This window comes from Cygnus olor, chromosome 9, assembly GCF_009769625.2.
Source record: "Cygnus olor isolate bCygOlo1 chromosome 9, bCygOlo1.pri.v2, whole genome shotgun sequence".
NCBI classification, from domain to species: Eukaryota; Metazoa; Chordata; class Aves; order Anseriformes; family Anatidae; genus Cygnus; species Cygnus olor.
Genome location: NC_049177.1, coordinates 9,539,189 through 9,557,782, shown reverse-complemented (window position 1 = coordinate 9,557,782; position 18,594 = coordinate 9,539,189). Strand labels below are relative to the sequence as shown.

Genomic DNA, 18,594 nt, shown 5'->3' with positions numbered 1-18,594 from the left:
TCGGTCGTCTACTTAATCTACTTGCTGAGCAACTGACTTTATCAACACAGTTCTCTTCAGCTACCTACCTCCTGTAGCCTGGCAGAATCTGTTTCAGTGCAGCGTGGCTCTCATGCAGCGGTCTAGTTGGCTTCTGCTGTAGGTACACGTGTGCCTGGCTGCACACCTGGGCAGTGTCCCCGCAAGAGAGCAGCGGCAGTGGGTGGCAACACAGCCAGGACAGAGGTGGCTTCAGTAGGTACTGCCCAGTACTGTGTGGTGTCAGTACCACTGCTCCATAGACTTAAAGTGAGTTGCTGAGATCATTTGGTTTTGTTTGGATTTTTTTCAAAGTTTTCTTTTAATTCCAACCGTTTTGGTGGTTGGTTGAGCACAGCTGAAATACTGTTGAACCTTATCATAGAGGGGTGGGTGGAGAGGGGTAAGCAGGCTGTTGTTTCATGTACCTGCAAAGCTGGTATCTGTTGTCCTGCTGTTAAAACAACCGATGCTTTTCTTTCCCTTATACAAGGCATTTGCCTTGGTTTGCTAGCCTTCTGCCTGCTAGTTGTGTGTCTGGTATTGGTAATCGGCGTGCATTCAGACGTAAGGGGAGCACTACAAATGTTGCTGTCCTTCACTGTGAGAACAGAAAAGGACATCTGCTTTTGTAGGGAAAGCGCATGCAACTTTCGACTTCCACTACCTCAGAGAGATGGGCTGAGTCTGTCTTAATTCTGTTTTGGCTCGGACTGCCTGGGTCTTTCTCTTGTGAGCTATTTTCACTTCATTATTTTATGTGAGAGGGAGGAAGAGACCTTTCCTGTAGTGAGGAAACTAGACAAAGGTGCCATTGCAAGAGGTGATTAAAACTCATTTGGCTTTTTATCTGTGGAGAGTCACAGGATCTTAGGGGACCCATCGTGCCTTAACTGAATAAACACTGTGCGTCTCTTCGTGCTATATCACATCTTTGCCGCTTCTTGACTTTGCACTCATCTTTATTGTCAACCTTGTAGTATCAGACTACCCATAGTGAAGGTATTTGTTTCTAGTACAGCCACTGGTCTGATGCTAATTTATTCTCTTGTCTTGAGTGCTCAGTTGGCTTCTCTGCATCCACCTGAGTTTACACAGAACAGCAATGCTCAGTCAGGGAGGGCTTCATTTTACTCCATAATTGGCTCTTGTAACATCCAAAAGCAGGTGACTTGACAAGAGATTATGGTTGCATAAAAATACAAAAATGAAATATTACAGAAATGCTCACCTTCCAGACATATGCAACTCAGTGCATTTCCTGAGCCAGATGTGGTCTCTGTGTTTAGTTAACATTAGGATATTTCTTTCATAAGTTTTGTCCAGTTTCTATCTGGGTTTGTCAGCTTGAAGCATCCCTAAAACCCTGTGGTAAAGAAATTCGCATCTCTGTGATGAAGAGCTCCACCACTGAACTGCGTTGCTGGTGTTAGGAAACCTAATAGTTTTGTTCAAAGAGGATGTTTAAAACCCCCTTTCTGAAGCAGAAGGAAGAATTTGAGACTAATTTTATTTGGCTTCCCCATATCTGAGCATCTATTTTTTTTTTCTCTTGCTATCTGGGAGGAAACTTTTTGCAAGAGGTTTTGTATAGAGTAGTAGTGACATTGTTGCAGCTGCCTTAATGATTTCTATTTTAAAATATTTTTAGAGCCTCATTTTGGAAAAAAAAAAAAGGATTAAATTCCTTGTATCCTGGAGTCTTTAGATTTCAGATTAAGCAGCTTGTTACCATTACTTTCTTTACAAGACTACAGAGGTTGGAGTCTGTTCTCAAGATACTTATTTCCTGCTTCATTTGGTCATTCTGTCTTGTCTTACTCCTCCAGATACTGGGCCTGGTTTCTCAATCATCCTTAGAGGTGTTTGTTTTCTTTAAGCTTGGAAGTGTGAGAGGATTGAGGTTTGTGATAGTTTTACAGACTTCTATTTTACAGAAGAATTTTACAGAATTCTATTTATCAGGTGCTTTTTAGGCTTTTGGACTAGGCCGTATAGGGGCTGCATGTATATGTAGGCAAGAAATTATCCTGACAACTAGCTGACTGATTTGTTTCACTTTTTTTTCTTTCCATTGGATCCTTGAAATGGTAAGTCAGCTGACTTGAAAAACAAACAGAAAAAATCTCTCATTTCTTCTGCTGTAGCAGTCTGTAGAGCACTGCCTGTAATCTTTTGTAGATTTGAAAACTTCACCACAGCCAGTAATCTAACCCATGCTGGAAGTTACCTTGAAGCTCTGGGGATATGTGAAGTGTCGTTTTTCTTTTTTTAACCAAACACTGAAGATGTGCTTCAAGATGCTTTACACTTGAGGATACATCTGTAACTTTTTGTCTTGAGGCTTGATAATTGATAGCCACCTACAGAGAATCACTTCTTCAAAAAGTGGGGACGCAAATATTTATTCTGTAGCTATTGGGGTTCTTTGTGTTGTCTTGCTATACCCATCCTGTGATTCTTCTTTTCTTCCCGCTGCTCCTGGGGAAGATTTCTGCAGGGAATCACTGGGAATGAAGAATGGCAAAGCTTCCTTCTCCCTTGTTAGCCTTGATAGTAGTAGTCATGAGTACATCTGCAACGTAGCACCCTTATACTGGATGCTGCTGTTAAAACTGTCTGATTTTTGTGTTTGTAAAGTACACGTGTGTGGATGTTGTGTGAACAATGCATCCTTGTTTCTGTTGGGTAAGTACATGCTCTGTCTTTTTCTGCATAGCATTTATTACAGAATTGTTTGCCTGTTCAGTCTCATCTTGTGCTTCTTGATAAGAGTTTTTGTATAAGACTCGTTCTTGAGTCTATTCATTTTTTTCCCTTTTACCTCAGATGATTTTACTGGGGGCTTACGACTGCAAGATTAGTTCACAGGGATACCAGGAAAGGGCATCCTACCAGACTTTCTCAACTTCTATTACTATTTGTTCAAACAGTTATGTTTTTTGTCTTTTCAGGCAGAGGCCGAGGAGAAAGCGGTTTCTACCAAAGAAGTTTTGATGAAGTGGAGGGTGGATTTGGGCGAGGAGGGGGCAGGGAAATGCACAGATCACAGAGTTGGGAGGAAAGGTAACAGAAAACTCTAGACCTTAAAGTTCTGTATATACATCTTTTTAGCTTCCATTTGTGCCTTTTGACTTAATAAAAATATTTTAGGAAAGGTGCTCAGGCATACCTGTGAGTGGAGCATCAGAATTTCTAAGGTGGAGCCGATACAGTAATGTTTCCAGAAACTTAGGAGCAATTAAAGAGCAGTTTTGCATAGTATTTCTCTATCAGTTGTCTATCAGTTTTCTGGGAAGAAAAAATTGCTTAGAGAATATACATTATGGGAGCTAAAATAGAAGTCAGTAACCTGTGGGGTGAATATATGGATTTCTGAAGGATTCACTTCATTTTTTTCATCTTGACACTGTTCTGTTGATGATACTTAGGGCTACATTTCAAAACATATTTATTTTCCAATGAATGCATGTGTATTGGTGTTCCTGAAAATTTCAGTTGTCATTTGGATCTTTAAAGATACTGTCCACCAAGATCTGACAAAAAAAACAACAACAACAAAAAAGCCCCGCTACCAAGCCAAAAAAAAAAAAACACAGAAAAGACAACAACAGAAAAAACACCTCATACCTAAAATGAATGGAGTAGTTCTCAAACCTCATTTGAAACTTTTATTCTGCCTTTCTAGGGGAGACAGACGCTTTGAAAAACCAGGGCGAAAAGATCCAGGTATGGTTTTGTTACTGTATGTGCAGAAAATGGGAGGGAGGAGCAGGGGCGTGTTTTGGGGAAGGGACCTATGTGTACATAAACCATTCTTAACTGTTTCAGGTGAATCCCTGATAGAGGGTTCATGGTACTGTGCTGCTTTACTCTGAATGTGTTTTCAGCTTTGCTTTTTTCTGTCTTGTTTTCACTGTTAGAGATCTTCATATTTTAGGGAAGAAATCAGCTGCAACTAGGTTCTGTTTATTCAACTAAGGTGTGATGTCTATAGTTGTAATTAAACTCCTGTATGTCGGAGAAGAGCCTTTATTGATTGATGGGCACTCTGTGTGAATTTGCCTTCTAAACACAACTTTTAAGTGTTCCTGGCCTATGCTGTTTTGGTACTGAGAACTTCTGGACAGTGTTAACCTGTTAATTTTTGAATGCTTGCTGGTGTGTGGTAGATCCTAATGGCGATGTGTGGAGGTTCCCATGCTTATGGAATGAATGCCTGTCAAATTAATTTGTCATACAAGTCTTCTGTTCGTTTAAATTCTGTTTCCCCCTCTCTCCCAGTAAAGGTGAGAGAGTGCACCAAGAAGTGTACCTGCCATGTTTCTTATTCTATTTCTTGGCCACATTCAGACAGAATACTGGGTCATAAATTTTGACCCAGTGTATCTGCTGGAGTATTCACCTGAACTTGAGTTGTCTGGGAGATGAAACATATCCAATCAGGTAAAAATCTATACTTGGTGAGTGGTAAGAAGGAAGTTCTCTGTCAACTGAATATAGCACAAGCGTACTGACTTCTGTTTTGTGGGGTCATGCATTGGTGGTTCTCTGGTATGATCTTGTCCTTTCTCTGTGGATTGTTTACATGTGCATGTACTGCAGCTGTGCTTAGTGAGAAGTCTTGTACTACTGAAAGCTTGCTAATGGCCTTGGCTTTTTACTGCAGAGGGTCTTTTGGGCTTTGCTGAAGAAGTCCTGGCTAAACAGCTTCTGTAGTGAATGTGTTGGTAAAGCATAGGTCAGGAAAGATGGTAGCAGGCTGTGTTTTAAGACAAAAGAGATTCGATTGCAATTAGAAGTTGATAGGAATGTGTTTTAATTCCTGATCAGCAGTCAGGTTTTTTTGTTGGAAGAATAGTTTTTTTATTACGTTAATCTTCTAGATGATCATGGTGGCCCATGCTTTAGGTGTCTTATTACCATGTTTGCTTTCAAAGCCATCTGAATTTTCTCTACATGTATATGTTGATTTTTGATAATTTTAAAGAATGCTTTTATTTTTCTGCTTTTTCAAATTGAAAAACTAAGATGTTGCTAGTTTTCCTCATCCTTTGTTTTACTTAAAAGGAAGTTAATCTTAAAAATAACACGAGATTGCTTTGAGATTTCATTTTTTCTTTTACTGCCAGTTGTGAAATTTGTCCTTTAGTGCGTATTTATATTCAGAGACCTTTTGGGGAGGAAAAAGGAAAAGTGGGGGGGATAGGGAGGGGTAGGTACTGCCGAGACTTCAGGACTACATTTTTTTTTAATGAAAGGCAAATGTAGATACAGCAGAAATATCTACCATAGTAGATTTCGTTTCATTTATTTAGCCCCTTCCTGCTCATGTGATAAACACTTCCAGATCCATACTAAACAATGCACCACATTTATGATTAAGACTGTGATAAAAATATTACCTGTCACTTCAGGATGAGATGCACCTCTCAACTGAAATTGAGAACTTCAAAGTGTGCAAGTTGTCCTTACTGAAGCTGACTTGTGCCTGAACATGGGGCATTAAGGCTTCACCTACTGTTTGTAACAACACCTAGTGATCAGGACTTGGAATGCAGATTCTGTGAACGATTTTCTGAAGACGGTATCCACTTGTGCTTTCTTGCATGTCCTGTTGTGTTGTGAAGGATGGAATGCTTATTCTCAACTTTTGAAACTGTAGTACCTGATTGCTCCTCCTCTAAGTCTCTTGTTCTATTACTCTTCTAGTTTAATCTTATTTGGCCAAAATCTCTGTGGCACAGTATGATAGAGGCAAGAGACAATCTTTTTGAGGTCTTAATGTAAAATAATTATTTTAACTAGTCATTAATATATGTTTCTCTATTGCTGTGTTTGAGATTAAAGGCCACATAAGTGGGAGGACTGTTTCTCTCCTCTTTACCTTTGAAGAGAAATATGGTGGAGAACACAAATATTAACAGAAGGTGTTGGTCTGTTTTGACTCAAGCCTTGATTAATAAACAAATTGTGTTATGTAAATGCTTTCCAATCACGAAATACTTTCTGCATGAAGTAGGGATGCAGATGTGCCAAAAAGCCCCATGCTAATACTAGGCACTAGTAGACCACTCATATAGCAGTTAGAGCGGAAAGATGGAGTGAATTGACACGCCATTTACCAATTTTGCTGTGCTTCAATTTTTCATTGCTCTATCATAGGGCCTTAGATCAGCCTCAAATTACATAATTTACTGGGTTGTCAACTTCTCATATTCTTTGTTCAGGGTGATCACAAAATAGCAGATCAAATATGAAACTTTTCTGGGCATTCATAATGAATGACAATGTAAGAACCTTTCGATTAAAAATCATGAGATTAAAAACGTAATAGACCTGCAGTGGAGAATTGCTTTCCAAATGTGATGAATATACTGTTCTTAAAAGGCATTTCAGCACTCGTAACAGTTTGCAAGTTCACACTTATGTGATTCTCAACATAAACAGCAATATCTGTTCCAGATTTCAGTATGAAAATTAAAGATGCATGAAGTATTTGTGAGTTTCTGTTGCAGATTGTCACAGTTTTGACAAACTTCATTGACAACGCAAATTGCTTCTGGAAGGGGGAGGCCATTAGCAAAGAAAATAAGCAAGTTGTTTTCTTGATCACAGCTGTCTTTTAGAGCTGCACAAAAGCTGCTTAATTTTCTGTGCAACCTCTTGACTAATACCAGCTTAGTAGCTGAGGGGATTTGATTAGTTACCAGCAATTACACACTGGTAATAAATAATTGTAATGTAGATTAAACTAGATATTTAGAAATTCATTTGGTTAGGTTAAAAAAGCTTGAATGTAAAAAGGGTGCTCAAGTGAAGATACAAAAGGTGTTGAATTGCTTTGAATCACACTTTGACTTTCTCTGCCTTGCTTATTTTTCTTCCCTACCTTGCTAGCAAGAGGTATCTGCAGAGAAGGTTCATCACCAGAGGGCTCTTGCAATGTTAGTGAAAGTATAGAATGCAATTTTGTTGCATCAGAGCTGATCAGCAATTCTTCTAGGTTTGTATTTTGATTTGGGCCATAGCATATTTCCAATACTTCCTGAGACATCCACAGCTCACCAAATCAGCAGAATTGTAAAAGTAATAGTGGTGGTCCGTCTACCTTTTGTTTTGTAGCTATTCTGAAATAACTACAGTTGTCTGTATGTCTAACTTGCTTCAGTGGTATTCTTCAGCTGTACGTTCCAAAATAGAACATACTGCATCTAGCATATACTAAACATTTTTTTCTTTATATGTGCTGCTGTAGCCCCCTTTAAACCAGATCTATAAATAGAAAGTGATTGATTTGAACAGGAAAACTTGGAAGTCTCAAGTCAATTTAGAAATTGAACTAAGCAACCGACACTTGGTGATTAGATGCTAACTGAAATTAGAAATAGCTTTTTATAGCTTTGGTTTTAGAAGGTGAGATTACTGTGCCACCCTGTTGGGATTATACATCTGAATTTTAGAATAATTGGTTTGTCTGAGACTGGAGTATGTGAGATACAGAAAAAGTACTTCACACAAAACACTGCTCTTGGTTAATTCATGGAAGTAACACAGACAAATCTATTCTACTGCGCTTGTACCTGGTTCTTCATTTGTCAGACTTTTCTCAATGCATTGTATTGGCAGAGGACATGAGACATGAAGAAAATGCTAGAAGGAAATACTTGACAATTATTGGTACTGATAGAAAGGTGGATGGAAAGATCTTTAAATTGCATGTGGGGTCAACAACTGAAAAGTAGGAATGAAGGCAATGTAATTTGATAGTGTTGCTCTGCAAGCTCCACAGTGTTCATGAATACTTCTATATAAAACTAAATTCCAAGAAAGATTCTGAGAATATCTGTAACAAAACCAGATCTCTCTAAGATCTTGAATGTAGGGAGGCAATTTTTAAACAAGTTTGGAACAAGAGTGGAATTGCACTGAAAACACAGGCCCTCTGCCTCTTTCTTCCCCCTTTGTGAAATGGCTCTCTGGGGCTGCTGTTTCCATTTGTGAAGGAAGAGGGTGATTCTGTAGTGACTATAGCAGTTGCTGGCACAGAAGAGTTGTGCTGTATTTCCAGTCATCACGTTATAGAGCTTTGGAAGTATGGACCCTAAGATAAAGTGGCTTTTTGCTCAGCTCTTTTGCATTCTGAATACACTTTAATTAAACGAATTTTAAGGCTTGAAGAATTGAGTTAATGGTATCTCAACAGATGGCTTCAGACGTTTTTTTCCTGCTGTTGACCAATTAAGTTAAAAGGAAGCATGTTTGGTAGAGTATTTCATTTGTAAATGAAAGTTATCTGTGCCATCTTTGTTTCTGGGATGTGTCTTTTACCTTTGAAAGACAACTTTTACTTTTTTTGTAACTTGACTGTTCAGGTATGAACAATCATAATAGACATTGCTTTTGTTAAGAGCTTGTAAATAGAATGATGGATAATTATTTATGCTTTAGCTTTTTAAATTATTTAGAATGTCTTATTGAGATCGTCTTAATTGCAGTAGGCTTGAGGCACTTAAATACAAAAGTCATGTATAGTTTGTTTTAATTTTTTATTTTAAAATTGATTCAAGTGTCTTTGTAAATACTTCTGTGCTGTGTGTACAGGCAAATATTGATAAAAGCATGAAATATAAATGGATGCAGTTTTCCTTCTCATGTGGGCGTAGTGCATCCTCCTGGGTCAGATCTACTTGAGAGAAGCGGCGCAAAGCTGAGAACACATGAAATGTACTGTCCTTTCAAAAGAGCACGTTAATTCATTTAGAATAGTTTGTTTTCCACTCCTAAATAACTTATTCATTGTTTCCAAATACAAAAAAAATTTCCACTGAAGCATTTGCCATATGTGTCAAGGTTTTTTAATAGCGTCTTCATAGACCTATCTTGAGATGTGTTCTCCTCTTACTTGGCAGAATGAAGAACTACAGTTAGTATTTACAATTTTGACTAACAAGCAAGCACAGCAGGGGTGCTTTTCACTGCCATGGGAGATTGGCAGTACTTTCGAAGAGTCAGTTCAGCCATCTGAAAACTGATATAAGCCTGTATCCCCGAAGAGTTAAGAGAACAGAAAAATTAGGGTCTTGGATCAACTGAACTGCTTATCCCAGTACTAATGTATTTAGTGAATGAGCCCATATTGGTTTTGAGTGATTTTTTGTGTTGTTGCTGTCCTTGTCACAAGCTGTTCAATTAGCAATTTGTTTAGCTTTGGAGGTCTCTCCTTTTCAGGGTCAGTGCAGCTTTAATCATAGTCTGGTGAATTCAGCAGGTAGCTCTTTTAATTTCCCAGAATTAGTACTGTGATTCTTGTACCTGACTTTGTTCTAGGTGGTTAATCCAGTCCCTCCCCAGCTCACATGGGCACACCAGTTCTCTTCGCTCTGCATATCACCTTGTAATTAGAATGACGGGAGTATGAGAAAGATAACTAGATGGTGGCAGCCAAGGAAGGAAGGTTGTAAATGGGACCTGAAATTTTAATGTAATAATAATTAAAAAAAAAACCCACAAAGTTCAAAGTCTGTTCTGTCTAATCTGTGAGGCCAGTCTCGGAGAGCTGGAAGCTGTCGGCGTGCTGTCCGTTGATGCGGATCTCCTTGGCAGTCCTTTTGGAACTCTTGGAGTCATTCACAGCTGGGAACTCTGGAATTGTCTTGTCAAAATTCTCCATCTTGATCTGATATTCACCTTTGGCACTGCGGGCTAGCACAGCAGCAAAACGATGGTACAGCATGATTTCTGAGGGGAGATAGGATGTCCTTCTTTGACACATTTCTCCAGTACCCTCCTGCACAGCCGACAGAAAGACGACCAGCTCGAAATGGTGAGCAGCCTCTCTTTGGAGGAGAGCAGCCAGTGGGCTGGATGGAGTGATAGAATGGTAGTAGGTCAGTGGAAAGGTGAAAAAAGGGCACTCGCCTGAAGTAATGCTGTCTAGGTGGAAGTCAACACTAGTTTGGTGCAGCTGACCATTCTCCTGTTCTTGGTAAAGAATAGCAGAAATCTGGACACTTGTGAGTGGGCTGGAGCGTGTGTTGGCCACCTGGAACATGAGGTATGGCTTCCCCTCTGTGTGGGTCACTACAGCAGAGCGGGTGAAGCGGATGGAGAACGCCCGGTTCTTCGGTCGGGCGATCTTTGCCACAAAAGCACCTGTTTCATAGGAAGGAACGTGGTGAATATGAGCATTGTGCCTGGGTTGGTTGGCTACAGTCACTGAGCTAGGTAAAGCAGTCCAAAGGATCAGAAACAGACTTCGGTGCATGTGGTCTTCCTAGTGTCAGCCTGCGTTGTTGGAAAACTGTTAAGCTGTCCTCTTACTGTGTACTATAATTAGCAAGAGTACGTAATCTTGGTGAGCTACCACTGAAGAAGATATTTCTTAATGTACAGTAAACCTGTTTATTTAATTCTATTGAAATACTTTAAACCTGAAAATTATTTTAAGAAACTTAAAATATCTCCAAATGACTGTCATCCTAAAATTTTTTGTTACATTGGGTACTGGGGAATATTGAGTTAAAGATGAATAAAAATCTCATCAAAAATACTTCACCTACACAAAAAGAAACTTTATAACTATCAAAATAAATTGATTTTTATACATTTTAATTCCATTGAAAAGAGTCTCTCTTCATGAAGAGATCATGGTATAAGAAGTTATTTAAGACTATAAAGTGGGGAGCTACCACAAGTATCAAGCAACAAATAGTGGAACTTTCTAATACAAATCTTGTCACCACCTAATTTATGCCTTTTAATGAAAGGAGTTTAACATTACATAGCTAAAATCTCATTATCCTTTTAGTGACTGATCTTAACTCTTTTTTCTCTTAAATATGAGTATATTTATTTCTGACTTCATTTATTTAATGGCTTCATTAAACCTACTGTAGCTAAAGATTGAATGTGAAAGGTTACCTGTGATGAAGGCTTCCAGCATGAGCCCCAGGACCATCTGTATTGCGAGCAGGGCAATAGCACTAGGACAGTCCCCACTTGGGAACATAGTGCCGTAACCAATAGTGAGTTGTGTCTCCAGTGAGAAAGAGAAAGCAGCTGTAAAACTGGTGATGTACTTGACACATATAGTGTGGTTGTCAGGTGGAGAATCATGGTCCAACTGCAGGTCCCCATTCATCTCAGCTAGCACGTACCAAAGCACTGCAAAGACTAGCCAGTGAATGACAAAAGAAGCGGAAAAGACAAGCATCATCCATCTCCAGCGCATGTCCATTAATATTCCCCATGCATCTCGGAGGTATGCCAGACCTTTTCCTTGGGCACCATCCATCTGGAATGTGCTGTGTCCATCCTTTGTGACCATCCTCAGGTATCTTTGGGTCAGGAGGGGAGCACTGGATTTGGTGTTATTGCTCTCTATCATATCTGTTCTCATCTTCTGGAAAAGAGAAAAAAGGAAAATAGTCTGGTACAATGCAGCCTATTTGTATTTTGCCTAATGTTCACAGTTTCTGACACATCGGCAGGGGTTGAAATACCGCAGCCAACAAAGGAGGGCTTATACATTGCAATCCGGAGAAGATTAAATCAGGAGCTTGGAGTGGAATTTACCACTGTTTGTGGTAATACTTTGCTAAAAAAAGATTAAGTTTAAAAATCTGACTACTTTTCAAATTTTCCCTGCTTAGTCATTCATATAAAACTTGCATACTTTACCTTCCTAAATTTATATTTGAGTCACGTGCTTTAACTCTTTGAAGGAGGGGAAGGAGTTAGGCACATAGTATCTGAAAAGAAATTGATTTGTTTTTTACTGGTTCAGCTCTGTAATGATCAGTTTAATTTTTGTAACTAAAGCAGAGTATAGTAGTTTACCAATACTGTTATGCATACTATTAATGCTACTGTGAAAATAATGTTTATTGTTATTTTCTAACATGATTATGCCTTTTAGGGGATGCTGTAATTTACCAAATTTCTAACAAAACAGATTTCCTTTCAGAGTTTTCTAGCTCAGGAAATGACTGCTGTCTGTACCCACTAAGTAGAATTACAGTATTCAGGGCATAGCTGTTTCTGTGAGCCTCGAGTTCATTTCTGGAAGCATAGGATAGAAAGAACAGGAAACCAATACTGAAAATGCACTGATATACTTTGAAACTTAAGTCTGCCAAAGCAGTGTATTTTTATTTGTGTCCAAATAGGAAAGAAAATAGGTTAGCGAGTATATGGGCATTAGGGGGGTGAAGGTAGAATTGGATATTTGGGAAGCAAAATGGATATTTGTATGTGTTTGTGTTAGGCTTCACAGTTTAATTTTATACCTCAAAACTTAGCAAACTTGTCAGAGATGCTGAGTGTCTTTGGAAAGACACTGGCCACCCAAATACATAAATTTTACTAATACTAAATATTTAATGTTCACGTGGTACAATTAAAATAAATATGGGTTCATGTAAAATGACATCATAATGTGCGCGACCTACTTAAAGATGGCTGTGAGGATGATTGTTAACAGAATAGAAGAGGATTTTCAAAATATATATAACTTCTGGAAGTCATAGTTTTACATGGTATGTTTAATCAAATTTGTATGTTTCTCATCAATTTAGACCTTTTTCTGAATTGCAGCCATCTCAGTGTGTAATACAAGTGTACATACAGGCTAGAGGAATTGGATTCCCCCCAACCCAAGAATGCCATCTTAGTTTTATGTTGAAACATAAGATTTAAAGATTTTGAATGCGGGAATGAGTTGATGAAAGGTATAACATGACATCGAATCATAGAGGTTGGAAAAGACCTGCAAGATCATCTGGTCCAATGATCCCCCTACCACTGATATCACCCACTAAACCATGTCCCTAAGCACCACATCCAACCTTCATAGAATCATTAAGGTTGGAAAAGACTTCCAAGAAAGACCTCCACATCTGTCATGTGTTCTTTGATCCTGTAAACCAGTGGTTTTCGTGACTGTGTACTTCATCTTGATAATAAATTTAAGTAACTACAAAACATTCTTTGGCTTCTACTTATGCTTAATGCATACTGAAGTATGAGGATTAACATCACAGCTAGTTTGCTTAATATCATTTTTTTCACTTCTGTAGGTTCTCAAAGTCATTCAACTATTTCTACTATCCATGCTGTAGTCAAAGGGGTTAGGGTAGCTGATGGCTTGAGTGGAATCTGATATTTTTTCCACTTTCCATTCTATGTCTGCAGTAGATGTTTGAAAACCATTCCCTGTGCCCAAAGAATACAGTGTCCTTTCTGAGATTCATCTGTACAACTGTTTCCTGGGGGGGTAGGGTGAGTGTGTTCTGTCCATAGTCCATACAGCATACAACCCCTCTCCTTCCCCCCACATTCTTCTGCATTTGATCTGTGGTGTAGTCAGTCTATAGCTCTCTAAATAACTTTGAGTCTTGCTGCATTGTTATGAAATTTACAGTAGCCTGAGTACAATTTTAGATGTTTCATTTACCAGAAGATTAGTGACTTGGCTGTAAAGCACAGTCCTGACGCTAAGATTTAGAAGAGCACTACCTTGAAGGAGCTGGAAAATGGTTGCCTTTAAATAGGAAGGATGGTGGGGACCATGTGCAGAATGAACTGTGGGCGGTGCCTTGGTTTTATCTTAGAGTGATCAGTGCTTACAAGAAGCACTCCCTTGTTTGAATAGAGGAGAACACTTGCAGAGCAAAATGCCTTTGGGTGCAATGTCATGCATTCTTGGGGGGAAAAAAAAAAAACTAGTGTGTGTAAATTCTCATGGTATTTTGGAGGGCAGCATCTGCTTCATAGCCTCCATGTAATTTGGGCTTGTAAAACATATGCCAAGAGAATGTGAATGTGGTACTGACTGGTTGCTGACAGAATCCTCATTTACAGTGTTAAATACAGTAAGAGGAAAAGAAAAACATACTTCATGTAATATGTTTCCTTGGCTATGCTTCAGATCTTCCACGCATCAATGTTAAGGTAAATACCAATGTTAAGGTAAAGTACTCAAAAGCAGCAGACTTTGCTCTCAGCAAAATGCTGTCAGTACTGTAGTGTCTCAATTTTGTTGATTAAGGAGCTTTCTAGGGTGGTGGTTAATCACTTAATGTTCACTTAAAGCTCTGAAAAAATCTAGCCAGTCTTCGTAATCAGGCTTTCTAGGATGTTTTCTGTGGAGGAAGATCCATTACTGACAATTCAAAGGTACTTGGGAAAGAGAACCTCTGCTAGTCTCCAGCACTGCATTTTATGGTGGTCCCTTTTCGGTGCTCCTTGAGACTCTGAGCAGGGGAATTGCCTGTGAGGTTAACCAGGTAACTGCTCGGGGCTCATTTGATACAGGCCTCTGATTTTTCGTGCTTAGGACTGCTTAAAAAATTAGGTAGCTGATGAGATGGCAGCGATAACATTGGAAGCTTTGTTTCAAAAACTGTTCCTGTTTTTTGCAGGAGTTGTTAATGACTTTAAGAACCACAAGTCTGAACTTCTTGGGGGGAAAATTGCTAAGAAACTGCAAAGAGGCTCCAAGAGCAATGCAATTGGTTCAGAACAAAAGGTGAAAGAACAGCTGCCCTTTGGGAAATAGCTTGCTCAGGCTGGATGATCAGACCTCTGAATTTGCAAAAACAGTCAACTTAATAGTGAACGTGACTTCAGATTTGAACTAGAATTACAGTTTTCTGAATACTTTTTTGCTTGTCCATTGTAGTCAAAAATTTAAATATCCTCTTCTCCGATGCTGATGAATAAAATTGGGAGGTACAGTTTAGAACACCTGGTCTGATCCAGTCCACTGCACAGCATGCTCCTTTATATCCCCCCATCAACCCCGGTTTGCAACAGTATGTTTTAGGAAAGATAGGCAACCTTGACTTCTGCATTGTTTGTTGGGTAATACGTTTCCACTGCTAAATGCACAGAATTTCCAACCTAAGTTTCTCTAATGTCATCTTTTAACCTTAATGTTGTGCTGTTTGTCTGGCTTGGCTTTTCCTTGTTGCTGGCTTGTGAAACTGTGACTTTGAGTTGTTCCTTCTGATAACCCCTCAGTGGAAAGACAGGAACTGTTAAATATGATGTCTAAACCTCTCTTCACCTGCTGACCAGTCTTTAAGTTGCATTCAGTGTTTCTAATCCTTTCCAATCCTAATCCTTTCTAAAATTTCCAGTCTTCTGAAAATTCAGTGGTTACCACCAACTCTAGTGTGTTTGGCAATTCTTTTAGTTGTTTTTGTTTTTAAACCTCTTACTTTACTACCAACGTTCCTCATTCTGGCTTTTTTATGCAATCTTGTAAGACAGATCAAGATAAGGTGAGTACTGCGGTTTCATGTAGCAGTTAGACAGGTTCTAAACTGACTTGACATGCCACTGGTATGTATGTAATAAAAATCTTGTCTCACAGCTCTGTAATATTGTTTGCATTTCTGAAATTTGTGATCCAACACACCTGTCCTCCTGCACTTGGCCTTTCTTATTGAGATAGTCTGTGTTGAGTTGTGAAGCTTCTTTTGAAGTATCATTGCGGCTTTATACTACTGCAGTGCTTCGCTCATCTTTTAAGCATCCCTTACTTAGCTTTTCTCTTGACAGCAGGAGCTCAGCTGTTACAACTCCAGTAGGATTGGTGGGGACTCATTTGCAGCAGTCTTCATTTTTCTTTGTTTGCCTTCCCAGTTGAAGGCACTGTAAAGTGACACTTTCAGCCTGATTTTGCCTTGGTACACCTAATGCACTTGCAACCCTTTTAAGGAGCCTGAATGTCTCTGTGTGGAGCTTTGTCCAGGAGAGACTTTTACAGTGTTACCATACGTGCCCAACTTCCACTCTTCACCAAATCTTTTCCAATTGACGATGGAAGGGATTTGGGGTAGTGTCCTGCTTCATTACAACAGCAAAGCAGTCAAGAGGGCCTGCCGTTGGCTGAGAGTAACTGTAAAACCTGCTTACAAGTGTAGCAGAATTTGAAGATTTACTAGAACCCAAGTGATACTGGCATGCCCCTTCCGAGAGTGTGTACGTTCCCTCTTCACTTGACCTGGGTCCAGGTAATCTTGTGGTTGTTTCAGATTTAAACATCTAGTTGCTTGCTGTAAGCTTTTGATCATTCAGATGTGTTACTGCCTCTGGACTTTGCAACAGGAACAAACTAAGTTTACCAGTTCAAGGCACTTTCATGCTATTAAAATCTCAGTATTACTGTTTTTCCATTGATTGGCAATCCTTGATGCTTTGATATTAACATGAGGAAAAGTTTTTTTCCAGCATTGACAGCATGACTGGATCATACAATTTGCATTAGGGGACAATCTTAGAAAAGTGGGAAGAAATTCAGTTAGTATAGCTGCTTTAATTGAAAGCTTATGCTGCAGCTGTTAGTAGGATAGTTAACATTTCAAACATGTTTGTCCTTTAGGTTTTGTAGCTAATTCTTCATTTAGATGAATGAGAGTGGTTTGTGACAGAACCTTTTTTTCCAAGTGGTTTGCAGAATTAAGATAAGTTTTCAGGACTTGATACATGTATAAAGTAGTAGTAAAAATGAGAACTTGAATTTGCTGAGCCCAAGTCATGCTTTTCAAAGCAAATAGCACAAAGTACTGGATGTGAGAGCTTGTTCTTCTGACATTCTGTGACTGTTTAATATAAAATGCACTAAAAAAAAGGATGAGATGGGTGAGTAGAGTATGTCTTTATGGCACAGAACAGAAGACTTCTTAGAGACTTGATTTTTGGGAAGGTCTGTAATGTACAATTTGTGTATAATGTTTGTTTCACGTAGTATAGCATGTTCAAAGCCTAATTATTATGAAATAGCATCTAAGCATTGGGCCAACTAGTCTGGGCACCTTTAGAAAAGCAGAAGAACTTTAAATTATTTTGGTAAAACACTTTTAAGGTTTTAAAGTGCTAGTATATATCGAGTACTTCACCAAGAATACTTAATACAAAATGACAATAATAGAGTAAGTTTAGAGTTGAGTGAGGATGTTATTTGATGTAAGGCTGTAGAAGTCTGCTGTTCATTTTTGTGGAACTAGCTGGTTTTGAAGAGCAGTCCTGCACTATGTGATGCAGATTCCCCGAGGGCTTGTCTAGAATGACAGTTTCTAGGATGTGGGAATTCATACTTGCTCATGCATGGTTCCCTAAGCAGTAGTGCTAGCTCACAACAGCATGTTCATAAGCACAGTCAGAATACAGCGACTGAAAGTGATCGAAGGCATGAGATGTAATTGGAAATGATAAAAGTGGGCTTGAATAGATGGAGTTTATTTTTTTTAATTTATGATGGAACTGCAGTTAAATGCTGAGTTGATAAACACAGCAAGAAGAGGAAGATGACTTTCTCCTATCGCTTGTTTGCATAACACCTGGTTACCTTAGCAGTAGGCTGCAACGCTCCCTTGTTGGCAGAGTCTTACCAGTACTTCTCATCTTGAAAGCCTTCTGAAAGAACATTGCATGCTGACTTTAGTTTTGCTGCGTGCTGTTATGCCCATGGTCATCTGAGAGTTTTTTCCTTTTCAGTAGATTTTTTTTGATACTTAATTTGGCAAGTCTTAGAAATAAAACTGTGCCCTGAGAAGCAACTTCAGTTTCTTTCATTATGGAATGACAGAATAATTTCTAAATGTACGATAGGAAAAAAAAATGTTTTGTGTACTTACCAGTCTTGGAAGGGTTTGCCTGTATGCAGGAGAAGGGGAACACCTGAGCTCCAGAGAAGGGACTGGGCCAGCACTGGCAAGAAACTTCCTACAAATGGTTGGTAGAGATCTCCTTTTAAAAAATAAAGAAAATAAAAAGGAGGGGAAAAAAGGGGGTTTGTATGTCTCATTCCTCTGTTTATAATGCAGGGGGGTTGGTTTTCATCTGAAGCTGATTCGATTGGTCACTTTGCCTGCAGGGGGGCCAGTTAGCTCTGATCATGTGGAAAAGAATGCTGGTTTGTTAGGAGCATTTCTTTACCCAACACAAACCCCTAGGAGCCAAGGAGAAATCCTCAAACCATTACTTGGAGAAGGGGTGCATTTTCCTCTCCCCTCCTTAATCAAGATTATTATTTAGGTTTGTATAATCTTAAAAGTTTTACTTGACAGTTCAGATGGCCAAAATTCCTCTGGAAAAGCTGAGTGGAAAAAGCTCTGATGTTGCTAAAATACAAACTGTTCTGTGATAGTTTCTTCCTAACCAGTGTCAACTACTGTTTGTTGAAGTGAAAAGGGAAACAGTCTCATTGCTGCTTCTCTAGTGTCGCTACTTCCTCTTCTAATTAAGTCCCAAGCTCCTGAGTGTCAGTAGTTTATTTTATTTTTTTATTAAAAAAAAAAAAGGCAGGGGCTGCAGCAAATAGTATAGCCTGTGGTCTCCAGAGGGTGTTGCTGAACTGTATGTAGCTTTAATGCTAGTCAGAAGATGCAGATCCGGCTACTTCTGTTGCACCTCCACATTGCTCCTTTGTGAAAACATGGAATTAATCATAGGATTTTGCTAAAGCCTGGGAATGAAACAACAAAGATTAGGAAAGTTGCTGCCTTTAAAGATGTGGTGAAACTGATTCCATGTAGCAAGTGAAACCATTTTCACTTGAGCTCTTTT

General features: G+C 39.0%; 2 protein-coding genes across 10 annotated transcripts in view; one reads left to right on the top strand and one right to left on the bottom strand.

The window, feature by feature from the left end:
* GIGYF2 (GRB10 interacting GYF protein 2) overlaps positions 1–18,594 on the top strand; it is a 78,699-nt gene that overhangs the window by 27,339 nt on the left and 32,766 nt on the right. For 7 of the 9 annotated variants that reach the window (XM_040567667.1, XM_040567671.1, XM_040567666.1 and 4 more), the window contains exons 6-7: positions 2,973–3,084; positions 3,707–3,747. The exons of the other annotated variants lie outside the window; for them this stretch is intronic. In XM_040567667.1, the coding sequence (XP_040423601.1) occupies positions 2,973–3,084; positions 3,707–3,747 (153 nt within the window). The remainder of the gene's footprint in view (positions 1–2,972; positions 3,085–3,706; positions 3,748–18,594) is intronic. 9 annotated transcript variants of the gene reach the window in all.
* KCNJ13 (potassium inwardly rectifying channel subfamily J member 13) lies at positions 3,756–17,781 on the bottom strand. The gene is made up of 3 exons (XM_040567688.1): positions 17,664–17,781; positions 10,942–11,422; positions 3,756–10,173 (listed from the first exon to the last, which is right to left on the bottom strand). Exons 2-3 carry the CDS (start codon positions 11,417–11,419, stop codon positions 9,551–9,553), a joined length of 1,101 nt encoding a protein of 366 aa, XP_040423622.1. The 5' UTR covers positions 11,420–11,422; positions 17,664–17,781; the 3' UTR covers positions 3,756–9,550.

Coding starts and splice junctions, on each gene's coding strand:
- KCNJ13 (XM_040567688.1), bottom strand. CDS start 11,419: ATGAGAACAGATATGATAGAGAGCAATAACACCAAATCCAGTGCTCCC. Junction 10,174..10,941: donor GCTGGAAGCCTTCATCACAG/GTAACCTTTCAC, acceptor CCTATGAAACAG/GTGCTTTTGTGGCAAAGATC.